The 16,222-nt window shown below is 34.4% G+C and overlaps 1 protein-coding gene across 3 annotated transcripts in view; it reads right to left on the reverse strand.

Annotated features, from left to right (window-relative positions):
* DCBLD1 (discoidin, CUB and LCCL domain containing 1) overlaps window positions 1–16,222 on the reverse strand; it is a 101,484-nt gene that overhangs the window by 59,292 nt on the left and 25,970 nt on the right. For all 3 annotated transcript variants that reach the window (XM_074310017.1, XM_074310018.1, XM_074310020.1), the window contains exon 2: window positions 12,788–13,000. In XM_074310017.1, the coding sequence (XP_074166118.1) occupies window positions 12,788–13,000 (213 nt within the window). The remainder of the gene's footprint in view (window positions 1–12,787; window positions 13,001–16,222) is intronic.

Here is a 16,222-nt window from a genome sequence, read left to right on the forward strand (position 1 = left end):
TAGAAGTGGCACAAGGGAAGGAACATGTGTAGCCTGAAAGTCTCCATATTTAGAAGAAGTAAGAGTGGGAAGCAGTAGCAGGTATCAACCAGCCTGATACAGTGTTTAAAGCAGACTATCTCAGGCAGAGAAGCTCTGACATGGCTCATATTTTGTCCTAAGGCATTAGAAAGCACCCTAAATAAATGGTACTCTGAACCTTAAAGATCTAGGAGGGCCAAACTTTGGGAAGTCTGGGCAAAAAGCCAGGATAATTCCAACTGGGACCATCAACCCCACCCACAATATAAGAGCCTTGCTCTGGCCTCAGGCCCAAATTCTGCACTGAAAGCTGAAGAGATAAGTAAATTAAAAAAAAAAAAAAAATCCAGAATTCTAATTTCATAATAGCTGAGCAAAGACTCAAAGGAAAACAATATATTTTCCACAAAGACTTCATGAACACACACAAGGGATTTCAGAGATCATCTAGAATAGTCTTGTCACTTTAGAAATCAATGAACAGTCGGACCCTACCCCCCAGGCTGGGGTTAAGTGACTTGCCCAGGGTCACACAGCTAAGAAGTGTTAAGTGTCTGAGACCACATTTGAACTCAGGTCCTCCTGAATTCAGGGCTGGTGCTCTATCCACTGCGTCACCTAGCTGCCCCACAATGAACAGTCTTAATGGTTGGTGAAGGATATAGCTACTTTTCTTTATACACTGATATAAGTATCATAAGAAACTATATTCTATAACTGTTACATAAGTAAATATAATAAAATAATCTAAAATATCATATAAGTAAAAACAATTTCAAATGCATCAGAGAGTTAAAATTCTTAAATCCTTTTGAAAAGCACTATTTGCCTGAAGTGTAAATTTAGATTTTCATCATTTCAGTTTCCTTAAAGCAAACTATACCAGTACTGGCCTAGGGAAGAAGTAATTTGGCTCTATTCAACTCTTTTAAATTTTTAATTTGAAAAAATGTTTTATAGATATACCTTTTTTTAAAAAATCACCATTTCTTTTCAAAGACTCCCTCATCTCCATTAGGATTCTCCCTTTTCACAAACAAGCACAACCAAGAAAAACAAATTGACATATCAGTCATGACTGACAAAGTATGCCTCATTTTGTTCAGAGGGGGAACTACAAAGCCTGAATGTAAATCAACACATGCTAAGTTCACTTTTTTTTCTTGTTTTTTTTTTCTCTTGTGGTTTTTTTCCCTTTTGTTCTGATTTTTCTCTCCTAACATGATTCATAAAGAAATGTATATTAAAAAAAACTAATACATATATATGTACACACACACACACACACACACACACACACACACACACACACACACACAGAAAAAAGCAAACAATAAAGGGGGGAGAGGTATGCCCTATTCTACAATCCACTATTTCATTGTTGAAGGGCAAGAGGCATATTTTACTACCACCAATCCTCTTGAAGTCATAATTGTTCCTCAGTTCTAATGTTTTTTCTGATGTTCTTTGACATTATTATGTTTACTAACTAAACTGTTCTCTTGGTTCTGCTTACTATGGCTTTATTAGTTCATACAAGTCTTCCCCAGTTTTTTTAAAATCCATTATATTAACCATTTTTTACTGCATAATATATTAACTTTTTATACTATAGTTTGTCTAACCATTCCCCAGTCAACAGGAATCTACTCTCTTTTAAATTCTTTTTTATTACAGGAAAGTTTGTTCTAAGTATTTTTTTACTCACAGGACCATTTCCCCTATCTTTGATTAATATTAACTTTTATGTTATAATTATATTTGTCTCACAAGGATAAAAGGTACATTTTAGATGTCATAAAGAGAAATCAGGGTACCTGGGTTAGTTCCAGTTGTGTTGGCAACACACAGTATAGAGACTTTAGGACAAAATCCTTCTTTTCTTAACCTCTTCACTTGCTAAATGAGTTTATTCACAGTGTAGCTCAAAGTAGCAGCAACATTTTGGTGGGGGTGATTGTGATTAATGGTTTCAAAAACATTTGGATTATCTTCTGAGGAAGGTTTTGGTAAATCTTTAAGACACGGATGTTTCTGATGGACTGGGTTTGAAATGATCTATCATAACTCACAAAATTTAAATCTAACTTCACAAAATAAATACCTTTGGTGCTGGAGATATCTAGCCAAAATTTTCTGGTGCCAGAATTTCCTTGTCATTCAAAATATATTCATTTATAAAAATAATATTCAAAACAAGTCCCTCTTGCCTTCCCTTAGTTTGAGCTCCTCAAGAGCTCAAGAGATGGAGTGAGATGAATTGCAAAGCCACATTTCTTACTCCTTTGAACTGAAAAAGCTTCATGAAGGAAGTAGTTTGATAAATATATTTTTTCAATTAGTAAAAATATTTGGTGGAAAGAGATCAAAGAAAAAGGAAAAGGACTTATAAGTACAAAAATATTTATAGTAACTCTCCAGCTGGGCAATGACTAAACACATTGTAATATATGATTGTGATGGAATTCCATTGTACTATAAGAAATAACAAAAAGGATGTTTTCAGAAAACCCTGGGAAGACTTACATGACTGATGCAAAGTAAAATGAGTAGAACTAGGAGAACATTGTATACAATAACATATAATAATGAATTTTGAATGTCTTAGTTTTATTCTCAGCAATACAAGAATCCAAGACGATTCTGAAGGACTTAGGATTAAAAAAGCTATACACTTCCAGAAAAAGAACTGATGGAAATTGGATGCAGTATGAACTATACTTTTTACTTTTTTGAAAAGGGAGATGTCTGCATTTTACACAATTAATATGGAAATGTTTTGCAAGAATGAATATATATAATCTATAATAAATTGCTTGCCCTCTCAATGTGAGGGGGAAGAAGAAAGATAATTTGGAACTCAAAATAAAAAAAAAATGTTAAAAATTTTTGTTTTCATTTAATTGAGAAAAAAAACAAGTATTTAGTGGGTTTGAATAAAAAATATTTTAGGCAGCATCTGAGAAGTTATAATACAAAACCATTTAAACATATAATGAACCCAATGCTATCTATATTTACCACATATATAAAGACAATAGGGCTTCAGATCTAGGATGTCTCTATTAAATGTAAGCTTCTTAAGGGAAGGAACTATTGTTCTTTTTGCTTATATCTACACAACAATGCTTATCAGAATGACTATTCTATAAAAGACATTTAATAAATGCTTATTGACTATCAGATTGATCTGATGATGGAATTGAATGTCTGAGCTGATTCTAATCTAAACCTTGTGCTTCTAGTACATTACCAATCAACAAAAGAAAAAGCAGTTATTAGTTTTGATTTGTGTTATGTCCTGAACAAATGAACAAAAACCAATTCCTATTCTCAACAAGCTTACAATAGAAAAGAGAGTGGACCAAAGTGAATGAAGAATAAAGGAAGGAGATGGGGTACAGAAAGAGAAGATAGATTAGGGAGTTCCAGGTGGCTTGAGGGAGAACCAGAAAACTGAGGGTGACCTAATGGAGTACTAATGGAAAAGATTATGAAGATCAGTGAAGGGTTTTAAGGAGAGAGTGATGGATATGGAGTGTCAAGCAAAAAATAGATAATTTAGCTAACCGCACTTTGGCTAACTGCAAAGGAAGAAAAATGAGAGCAACCTGAAGCAGAGATGAGAAAATGAGTGAAAATAAGGGTCAATTATGTTAAAGAAGTTAGAAAGTAAAACCTAGAGAGAATATTCTAGAGAGGCAGAGGCTAGTGATAATTGGTTACTGTAAGGAGAGTGAGGTAAAAATTTATTGTAGAAAGGGTGAAATTTGCTCAGATGGGTAAATGTATAGCTCATTAGAAAACCGATATTTTGGCAAGCATATGTCTCTATGCATATGGGCCATATGTCTTCAATGTCTTCCTTTCAGCATTCTAAAATTATTACTCTGTTCCAGAAAATATGTATTACAGAGAAACAAAGTTATGTGCTACCTCATCTATGTCAACAAGGATTATAGGGAACTACAGGTGTTACTGTCCTACAGTAAACCTGTGGCATTTTCCTAATTTCCCAGATATTTGTAGTTAAGTGCTTATAACTTATTCTTTGAAAGAGCAAAAAAAGAAGAAATGACAGGCAATTTCTTTCTAAAGGTGGACTATTATTTAGTTCTGTTCACTTGCTATCTCACTGGCTTCACATTTACATTGCAATTTTTTAACAAATGACTTAGATATAATTTTAAACTTCTTTAAAATTGTTATGAGTCACATGTATTACATCTTTAAATGAAGGTCAGCAATCAAAACAGCAAAATAATGAACCTTTATATTCTTCCAGTAAGTAAAAGTATCATTCATCAATGTCATGAATCTCATTTTAAATATTTTACATTTTCAATGTAAAAACATAGGAATGTACACAAAGTGAAATGAACTTGGAATTAATAATGATCAAATCACTATTATGGAAGTGGATTTCAAGATGAAATAAGCATTCTTGGTTTTACTCTTCAAAATTCTAGTGAATTTGGTCAAAGTTACATAAGAACTTTGGATGGCTAAATCAAGTTTCTTATTCTTTCACTGTTAACCTAACCATAATGTTTGTCATCCATAGTACCCTTCATGTATATAATTTGGAAAAACAGCTCAAAGCAAAATTAGATAAAATCATTTATAATGAATGAGCCTGACTCATCTGCTTAAAATTCTACTGCCCTATATCTATTCCATCTTGATCTCTTTAAAAAAAAAAAATCACCCACAGAATGAGTTCTATACTTTCAAATCCTTTGGAAGCTAATTTTAGATGATTTTTAAAAATTGGCTTATTCTACTTCAACACTTCCTTAGAAAGGAATCCAATATATAACTGATAAATTCAAATGTGAGAAGTTTCTTCATTGTCCTTTTGAATAAAATGATTCCATTACATTTGAAGCATATTGGTTTTTTACTGCCAGTTGCAAAAATTATCACATCTAAAAATTATAATATAATTATAGCCATACCTGAGAAAGGTAAGATTATTACACAATTAGAATATTTCTCTGCATATATAATGCACAAATACAATTATGTTATTTAACTTGATAATAAATAAGAATAAAGATCACTGTCTTCATTTGGTTATAATTTAACTTTCTCAAAAGCAGTGAAATATTCTTCCAGATGCCCCATTATTTTGAGAGCTGACTCTTAAATATCCAAGATGCTTTTAGTTGTAGTAAAAAGGCACTGACTACCAAGCCAAAGAAAACTATCTGCATACCTCTATCTTTAGGCATTTGACTTGTATAAGAAACAAGCACCTTCTCAAATATTTTCTTGACAGTATATTAATTGACATGATTTAAAAATCTACAGTTCAATACTGTTTAACTCAAGAAATACCATTACTCGACCTCAAGATCCAAAGAGATCAAAGAAAGAAAAGGACTCCTATAAATAAACATTTACAGCAGCTCTTTTTGTGAAGGCAAAGAACCAGAATTTACGGGAATGTCTATCAATTGGGGAATGAATGGTTGAACAAATTATGGTACATGAGTAAAATGGAATGATAATATGTTGTTAAAAATGATGAAGTAGATGGTTTAAGAGAAACTTGGGAAGACTTGTGTGAACCAATGAAGAGTGAAGTGAGCAGAATCAGGACAAATATATTTCAACACCACTGTAGAAACACGTTATCTATCTCCTAATGGAGGCATAACTTGAGACAATAGAGTATTTTAAAAGTCTTAATGTGGTTCTAAGTTCCTAAAGCAGCAGGACCAGTGTCAAGATGCCCAGGGTGGACAACTGGAGACTATACCCAACACATGCTGCTGTACATGGTTAAACAAAAAGGTGTGATGGGTGATAATGATTTGCGCCTAACCATCCATAGCAGGATATTTCCAGGTCACCTTTCACTGTCAGTCAGCCACCCTGGACATCTTATAACCTGCCTTGCTAATGTTTTGTTCCTTTACTAGCACTACCCAACAGCATCATTAGTCCCAGGACTAATAGCTTGGAACTCTGCCCCAGAGCTGAACATAAATGGTCAGTGAGTCAGCACAAATTCCCCTAACTAACTATATTTGGCCGGTCCCCAGACCATATTTTCACATCTTTCTCCTCTTGCTTTCTTGGGACTTCCTGGTATCTGCCTTGCTCCAGCCACATATCCTCCTGCCCCAAGTTTTCACATTCCCTCCCCTGCAATCTATGTTGAATTTCTTTCTCTGCAAATAGTAATCAAATCCAAATTGATGATACCATTGTTTGTGGAAAGGGCATTGCCGTCCTTATGGTTCCATTCACCATTTCTATGACCCTTTTCTTCCCCAAGTTTCATTTTGTGGCCATTAGTCTTTATTTCCTTCCATTAGATTGTAAGTTCCATGAAAGTAGGCACTCATCATATTCCTCCTCCCTCCCTCTGTAATCTAGTAACTGTTCTTCTCTTTGTTCCTCACTCAGAATATTTAATGTCCTACCTCCATATAGTATATCCACCAAAGTGGAATATAATCTTTTCTTTACCTCTGCCTCTTAGAGCTCTTCTCTTCCTCCCAAATGTAGCTCAGACTTCATCTTTTACAGAAAGCTGTTATTGACTTCCTCAACTGCTCATACCATCCTTTCTAGACTACTCTGTAAACATTTGTATTTATTTACTTTATATTTATGTTGTATATATTTTTATACATACTTGCTATCTACAGAATGTAAACTTACTGAGTATGGACTGTTTCATTCCTTTTTTTGAATCTCAGATATTTAACAGAACCTAGCACACAGGATGCACTTAAGAACCTAATATTAATCTTTAAAATGATATATTATGAAGTAATAAAAAATAAAAGAACTATACATGTAATCTCACAAGGGATGAGGAAACTGAAGCTGAAGCACTAATGTGAGCTAGAGTATTTCCAATATATTACCAATAAATTGTATTTAAGAGGTAGCATAAATAGCATCATCAGATGTGTGACCAGAAAAAGAGTTATGTAGTATGCAGAATGGAAAACAGATAAAATAGATGAGAGATAGATGAAAGTTACACAGAATGAGAATGAATGAATGAATAAAAAAATAATTTATGAAGTTCCTACTATGTGCTGATTACTAGAAGCACAAAGACACTGATCAAGCAGGTAGGTAATACATTAAAATAGAGAACTAGATTTGAAGTCTGAAGACCTGAGATAAAATTGTGCCCCAAACACTTACCTAGTAGCTGTGTGGCTTTTGTTATGTAATCTATCAGCTTTAATTACTTTTATTTGGAATTGCACCAAAATTTTTGGTTCCTAAGACCAATGGATGACTATTATCCTTTAAAAGTAAGAAAGTCACGTACTGGTCTTAGAGTTTGAGGACATTGGTTCATTTCTCATCTCTTTACATTTATTATGAATGTGACCATTAGCAAATTATTTAGCCTTTCTGGGTTTAGGCTACTCAGCTGTGAAATGAGGGGGTTAGACTTGCTGGCCTATATAATCTAATTCTCACTCTATATGATCCGTTGATCATCTTGCTCTATGAAATAAAATACTTTTTCATTGTCCACAAACAGTAAGTACAATAGAATCTAATATCCTCTGGGTAAAAATAGTCAGCTAGATGGTAAAGTAGATAAACTACCTGGGCCAGAGTTAGGAAGGCTAATTTTTTCAAGTTCAAATCTGGCTTCAGCTATGTGACCCTAGGCAAGATACTTTACCTTGTTTGCCTCAGTTTCCTCATTTGTAAAATGAGCCGGAGGGGAAAAAAAGGGAAATCATTCTAGTATCTCTGCCAAGCAAACCTCAAATTGGGTCATGAAAAGACAGAAAAGACTGAAAGAGCATAAGAAAAATAATTACAAAGATGGGATCTACTATAGAAAAGCATTTGTTAAAGACTGGATATTCCCTCATCAGCAAGCTTCATCAAGAATGCTCTCTATATATGCATAGATTATTCTCCAAGAGTTTAGATTTTGTAAAGAAAGGAATGAAGACTTATAATGAATGATACTTCCTTAGTAACCTATTCCGATTTGTTCCAAGTATTTTATATCTTTTCCTCTTGCAGCTATTAAAGATAATACAGCTGGTAGTATTGTAAGAAATAGCAAATAATAAAATGGCAATAACCCAGTGTCTGTATTATGCTTCTCTCTGTTCCCAATAATGTGAGAGAGCAAATACAAGTTCTGACTGACTGCTGTGAAACCTGTGTGGGTGGTCAAATTTGTTGATAGTGCATTCTGTTGTTAGGAATGTGAATTACAAAAGTGCCTTTAGTATGTGAGCCAAGAATTACAAAACAATGCTGACACAGGGGTGAAATTTTTTTTTAATTAACTGCAATAATATGTTGGTTTTTTTAAAAGCCTCTTTTCAGTATATTCACAGATGAACTTTTGCAGAGCTTAGTTAATAAAAATGTGATGTATACATACATAAAGAGAAATCAATCAAACTCCATATGTAATAGCTCTCTTGATTTTTTAATATGTTAGTGAATGTAAAATATCAACATTTTATCAAGATTTGGGTACTGGCTAATAAAAACCAAATTGAATACAGCAATATAATTAACAATTAACAAAATTAACAAAAAAAGACATGTTATAACACTACTTTTTGCTGTCACAAATAGTGTTAGCAAAGCAGAAATTCTATGAAACATGGTGATAAGATTCTAGAAGATGAAGTCTCTCTCTCCTTCCTCCAGATGAAATGTTACCTCTGCAGACTCACCGGCTCCCTCAGGACAATATTCTACACAGTGACACACAGCTGTATCCTACTGAAGCCTGGAGAGTGCTGATCCTGTTGCCAGATAATAGCAAGGCATAATGGATAAGAAGAGCACTGTGCCTGAAGTCAGGAAAATCGGGGTTCAAATGTGGTCTTACTAGTTATGTGACCTTGAGCAAATCATTTAACCTATTTGCCTCAGTTTCCTTAATTGTAAAGTGGGGATAATAAAAGAATCTTACCTCCTAGGGTTGTTGTGAGGACAAAATGAAATAATATTTGTAAAACTTAGCACAGCATCTACAGTAAGTATTATATTAAAATGTTATTATATTGTAGTTATTATTATTAATAATTATATTTTATAATAACAATAGAAATAATAAAATTATAATGTATAATAGCAATAGTATTAAATAATAAAATTATAATTTATAATAATAATATATGGAGGAACTAGAGGTATGTGAGCTCCAGGAATGAAGAGCCAGGTCCCCCAAGATGTACCCTAAGAACTATCTACACCTGAGATAATACTACTATTATTTCCCTGAGAATACACTAAATTTGAGAAATCAAAGCTAACAACTCTAGAACTTCTTTCAATATACTCCTCACCCCCAGGATAACTGTTAAAAACTCTGACCTCAGAGGATATGCCAATCAAGATTCTTTACTGCATAACACACACCAACAAGAGATATTTTGCCCCAAAATTTAAATACTGATAAAATTCATCTTTGATACAAAGGTAATTTCCACAAAAATGGAAGAGTTCCAAAAAGCTGAACATTTTCTTAAGTAAAGAATGGAAAAAATAAGCTTCAATGACTCTCAATTGAAGCAAAAATCTACTTGAGAGAGGTCTGATCATTTTTATTTTCTTCCTTAAGGACAAAGCTTTGAAGCTCTGGAACCTGAGAAAGATTAATAATTAATTTACTAGCTTTTATTGCTGTAAGTGAATTATAGTTCAATTACATATTTACTAGAAGCATCTCAAGCTCTAAGCTTGAGGAATTCAGAAGTTTTATGAAGTTCACCATTTATTTTCAAACCTAGCATGTCTGACACATGGTTAATCTGTGCCTTTCTCTATTTATACATCCTAAAGTATTTCCCATCATCTTTATCCATATAATTCAAAGCTCCCAGAATCATTACTCACCCCAGAAACCTGTCTAACAGTGTGTGACCTGACCATTCTGGTTACTCTTACTCCACCCATCATGCCTTGGGCAATAAGATGGCAGCAAAGGAAAATTATACCTGCCACTTTGTCAGCAAGTGAAAATTATTTAATTACTCATGACTGGAAAAGATAGGAAGAAGGTTTTCCCAAAGGAGACATGATCTGACCCTGAGGCACCCTACCTTACCATTTTCTACTTCCATTTAGGCTCTGACACAGAAATGCTTTTCCAGAAGAAGAGCTATTTTCCCAGTTAATGTTGTTTTTAGAACACTTCTTAGTAAGCTCATAAACATTTGGTGATGAGAAGTACTAAATAGCAAATTGGTACCAGAAGCCTCAAGCATTCCCAGATTTCTGATTTTTCAACTTAACACAAATGGAAGATGCAGCCCCCCCCCCCAAAACACAGCATCATCCTTATAAGTTTCCAACTACTTGAAGCTCTTTGCAGGAGTAATTAAGCAGCCTGTCATTAACAGAGAGGAGAAAGTACACTGGGATAAAAATCTGAAGGGTTTTTTTTTTTTTTTTTTCCATGGTGTCTGGGAAAGTTTCAGTAACTGAATATGCTCATCACTGGTCTGGACCTGCAGAGTGTGGGAGAACTCAACAGGACAGAAATCAACATTCTGGGCCAAGAACAAAAGGAAGGCCAGTCAAATTTTATTAGTAAACATGTAGTCTCCATGCTTGAGAATAAGGCTTCCACATAATAAGCTTCTACATAATAGCCAATGACTTTCATAGAGCTGAGCGAAATATATGCCATGAAATGACAGTTTTGTAAATGTAACATAAAAAATAATTTTACATTGATTATGTACAGGTAAAAAGGATTTTCTTAAATCTTTATATTTAAATTTAGCAAACATTTGTTAAATTCTTAGTATACCCAGGATTCTTAGGAACCTGTAGGTTGGAGGTTTGGGGTAGTCTGGTGTTTCAAATTCAGTTCTAGTATTTATCACCAATTTCTCAAAAACCCTTTATTAGCAGCTACAAACTGGGCACTGGTGACACAAAGACAAGAAGAAAACAACAGGATTCTTAAGGGCCTTCCCTTCAAGGACTTTTCTTATGCTTGAAGGGAAATAGGAAACATATAGAATAATAAATACAAAATATTTACAAAGATGCTTCCGGGGAAGGGCACAAGTCTAATATGCATGAGTGGTTTGTTATCAATAGGACAAGTGTTCCAGAGGGTATAATTAGAAGGGAAAAGGTAGAGTGGAGAAGGAACACAGGAGGAATGGAGTTAACAAGGATGCATATGAGGAATCAGGCAGTGGTGGCTAGTGAAAGGAACTACAAGGCCTTTAAATAGAACCAGAGGGTCGATTATTTCTCTTCACAAAAAAAAAAAAAAAAAAAGTGAAAAAGGGGAAGAAAGGTAGATACATTTAATTATTTGGGTAATGGTCAAGGCTAAGGTCTGCGGAGTCCTGGGGCTTGGCTGATTATAGAGAGAAGGCTGATTTCATTAGTTTAACATCCAAGAGTCATAGGTTACATAATGTCTAGTTCTTTTTGGCACTATTCTCAGAGCTTGTCCATGAAGATAAAGGAAATAAGGTAAATGTGGGGCTTATAAAAATGCAAATTTGGTAAGTTTGTATATTTGTAGATATTACAATCAATTCTTTCACCTACACATAAATACAAAATAAAGTAACTGAAAAATACATTAAGGTATTGCTTTATTGCATTTGTCCCTTTATCCCATGAATTATATGTTTCTTGCCTAGATATATCCGTGTCTTAAACTAAACAGCTCTTAATTTGGAGTATATGGAAGGAGGAACTCTATGAATTTGAATGGCAAAAAAATAATATTTTTAGTAACCTTTCCTTTATGGGGTAAACTAATTTCCTTTATAATCTCATATGTTTTATGCATTTAAAATATTCTGAGAAAGATTCTATGACATTTCAAGATATAGTCAAAGGGCTCCATGACAGAAAAACAATTCAGAATCCCTGGTTTACACCAAATTCTTTTCCCACCCTTTTGTATCCTACTGGGAAAACATAAGCTTCTTGCAGGCAGGCTTTATTTTGTTTTTGTCTTTGTGAGGGAAAAAGAGGAAACACAATCACTTCACCACATCTTGGCCTGTAACAAAATAGAAATCCCACAATCTCCTGATGTCTAATAGTAGAAAGTAAGGATAAATAAAATATAATAAATTATATAAAGTAGATAATCTCATCCATAGTTGTAATAAAAATATGTATTGTCCTTGGATAAGAGATAAGAAGATAAGAATCTTGTCTAGTTATTCCAACCCTGTAGTTTCCCTAAAAGAACTTCTTTCACAATTGTGAGAATATTTGGTGCCTCCTTTTGCCCCTTGCCCTTGAACAGAGAATGTCTTCTCATTCAGGTAGTATACCCTGCCAACTGCGTGAGAACTACAACCACAGAATATCACTTCTTTCTTGCTTAAATGATTCCCCCTTTTTCTGCCTTCCCCTCTCATGGGAAAGATGTTACTTATCTAGCCTAAGTTGCTGGAGAATGCTGCTGATTGACTATATACTCTAAATAAGCCTACAACATTATAAAAACTAAATGTACACTTTAGAAAGTTGAAGCCATTATCAGCAATTTTCTTGGCATTAATACATTACTTTGCTTTCAATACCCCCTCCTATCTTTGATCCACAGTCATGACCTTTATTAACAGGTATGTTTCTGTAAGAGGTCCCATTATAGAATTGCTCAACATATCCATGTGTATCTCTAGCAGTAAAATAGTGCCCAACATTAAGGAGGTGGGAAGATGTTGAATTGAACTGAATTAAGCCATTTGTAGTATTTTGTCGCCCATATTCTTTACCCCACAATATATCAATCCAGATTTAATTTACATACCATACTGAGCTGAGGAATTGCCAAAGACTAAGAAGTTGGATTTACACGTCTGGGATTCAATATCCACATCTGCGAGCCTCAAGATCAGTTTTTTCCCTTGAGGGACTGTAATGGTCTTTTTACATATGGTATGATTGGGGTAAGTTGCTGGATAATTCTTAGATGTCAATGTGCCACTGTCTTGGTAAGTCACCATATGCCCACATCCATCACCTGTATGAAAAAAGAAAAGGATTAGAAGAGTAAGGAAGTACAAGTTTCTTGCAGTAAAATTTCTTATTCATGAACTCTTTGCAAAAGAGTCTTTTATTTTTATTCTGATGTTAAAATAAATTTATTTCCATAAACTGTAGATTTCCATTATATTCAGTTTGTCTTTGTTTTTAAGTACATAAGAAGTTTAACTTGTAGCTTTCAAAGCTGTCCTACTTGTCTGTGCTTCTTTCTGGCCTTTCTCCTGTTCTCTACTTTAAAAAAAAAAAAAAGTCTCAATGACATTCTTTTTAAACTAGTATTCTCTCCAGGTGACATGAGACTCCAATTTTAGACATCAGATAATTCTTAGCTGGATGTTCTTTTCTTCAATTTAATTTCCTGACCAAAAGAAAAAAAGGGGCATGATATAGCACTAGCCTCAAAGACCAAACAAGAACAGAAAATTCAAGGTTGGTTTCTGACACACTGTGGCTCTGAGATTCAGGTTACTAAATCTGTCAGTGTTTCAAGAAATTCTCTAAATCAATCATTCATCTACTTTGGTAGCAAGAACTTATAAGGAGTTCTCTACATAAAATGATACAACCCTGGCCCAGATAAAAAGTCCTCTTGCTGCAAATAACTTTAGTGGCTTTGCATCTGATCATGGAAAACCTCTGTTAAATGTATCCTTTAAATACATTACTTTATTAAAAAGATAACTACATGGAGTATGTCTTGGTAAAGAGAAGGCCACTTCTCCCTGTAAAAGTGTGAAGGAGAAGGAGAAAGGGATTGGAGTGAAGAGAGATGAAAAAGGAAGAAGGAAATCTCAGAGAAAGGTCTGTTTGTTTGGGTTTTTTTCCAGAAAAATATGAGGCAGAGAAATAAGAAACCGAGTAGACTATGGGAAGAAGAGTTATGGGAACTCTAAGGAGATTTTAAAATATTTAGAAAAGCTGTTGTGTCAGGAGATGTAAAGGGCTTGCCTTGTTACAGTAAGACCCCAGTTGAGATTATGTAACATAAATTTGTAACAGTCCCAATCAATATGGTTTCCTAGTTTTCTTTAGTTTGGTTCAACAGCATGTGAATAGAAATTAAATATATGTTTGGATGTTTGGAACAATCAAAAGCTACCTACCGTTTGGCAGAACAATGATAAAGAGGACAAGGAACTTGAGAAAAGGATTTAGTATGAAGTTGAACCAGTTCAGCAGCTTAGTAGTCAAGATGGAAAAGAGTAGGATAGAGCTAATGTAGAAGTGATAGCTTGGGAAAGAACTGAGTGGTGGAGGTATTAGAGGTTGAGAAGATAAAGAAGATTAAGAGCTGCAAGGAATGAAATATGGAATGAGAAAAGATGATAATTAGATGAAAGAGTCTTGGAGTTGATTTTTTGGTTTGTTTCAAAGAAATATAATGAAAATGAAGAAGGAAATAGTTTTTAAAAATATACAAATTTACCAGAATTACACAAAGACTTTGTAATGAAATCCCAATGGTTAGCTAAACAGTTTGAAATATCAAATAGGGTAGTATTTCTTAAGAGATAACATGGTATAGTGAAAATAGCATGAATATTGTGGCATTAATTATGGGCAAATCACTAAATCTCCAAGGACCTTATTTTCTTCATTTATTAAAAAAAAAGCAATAAATATATATTCAACTATAATAATTCTAAGATCATCTGCCTTATCACCAGGTTTAAAGAAAAGCATTTTATAAATGTCACCTATGAGTATAACTCCTTTGTATAACTCCTGAACAAATCATCTAATAAGGTATTATTGAGCAATGTATTCAGTGCTGCTAAAAATCCTAAGATGGATGCAAATGTAGAAGACTTTTGCCATCAAGAAGCTTTTATAACCTAGTTGATGAGATATTTGTATAAGGAAAAAAGGAAAACTCAGACTCCCACTAATTTTTTCCTGAGAAATTGTGAGTAGATCAGAGGACCCCCAAAAGTCTTGTGCAGTCTTAAGGTATTAGACTTTAAATTGGGACTTTGGGGACTTTCTGTATAAGTCACAAATTATAAATACTGGGCCACATAGGTATAAAATTGTGTTGTAATCAAATAGGACACATAAAATTTAATCTGACAGCAACTTAATGATGGGTATAATTGCTATTGTGCTACATGGTAATGAGATATAAATGACAAACAGTTCTAGGAAATGATCTTATGTCTACACAGCTAAACCAAACATGCATGGAGTCATCTGGAGGAAGTGAGGGAAGAGTAAAGTATACACAGGAAGCTACTCTGAGTCTTCTCTTTGAAGACTTTAGGATCCCAAGAAACTAGACTTCCCTGTTTTACTGGTGAGATATCTATCATCTACGTGACTTGGGAAGCTGGAACTGTACACTCTCCTCCTTTAGTTGAATAGTTTCTGCTACTACAATCTCCTTTTCATTCTTCCATGAGATGCTTGAGTCAATTAGATTGACTCTTTACCTTCATCACTTGTACACTCTAATTGTAGCCAGGCTTATTGTGTCTGAACCTAAAACTTAATTGTAAAAACATGTTTTCCTCCAAAACATACTCACATCTTCCCCCAATACATACACACACATCCTGCTACACACACAATTTCCCTTTCTGTGTCCTTAGGTCACAAAGGAGAAAATCCATATCTGTCTCACAACTAAAAGGGATTCTTACACTTCCTCCTCTCCTTATTCTGACTACTGCTCCACTCCTTCCCTGTCAGAAAAAATAAGGAAATCTCCCAAGCCACTCAGTATCCTAATAATGTTCAATGGTACGTACTATTTCCAAGGCCAAGTTAAAGGGATAGCCAGTCTAGCTTCCACAAACTGGTCACAGGATTCTAGCACTCACCAATTTTGTCCTCAATCCCAATATGTGGGGCCTCCCAGAATACCCTATTTGTGGATACTCACTGCCAGAGTCAGGAAGGACCAGTTACCTATGTCTCTCAGAATCCATATTTTGAAAAAAAAAAAAAAAGCCTTGACCCATCAAGTCCTTTCTTCCCTCTTCATGCTGGGAGAAAGGGCTCACAAACAGCCCTTCTTGATTCTTCTGGGCAGGATTAGGGAAAGGAGAGCTTCACATACTGATAGCATAAATCCTCACAATGTAAGGGGCACCCCTGGCCCAAAACCTGAAATTCTACCAATTACAAATTCTTTTGCATTAGTAAGGAAACACCAGGAGCAGAGGAACAAGGAATGGGGGAATGGATCTTAGTCTTTATA

The sequence above is a fragment of the Sminthopsis crassicaudata genome, chromosome 4 (assembly GCF_048593235.1).
Source record: "Sminthopsis crassicaudata isolate SCR6 chromosome 4, ASM4859323v1, whole genome shotgun sequence".
NCBI classification, from domain to species: domain Eukaryota; kingdom Metazoa; phylum Chordata; class Mammalia; order Dasyuromorphia; family Dasyuridae; genus Sminthopsis; species Sminthopsis crassicaudata.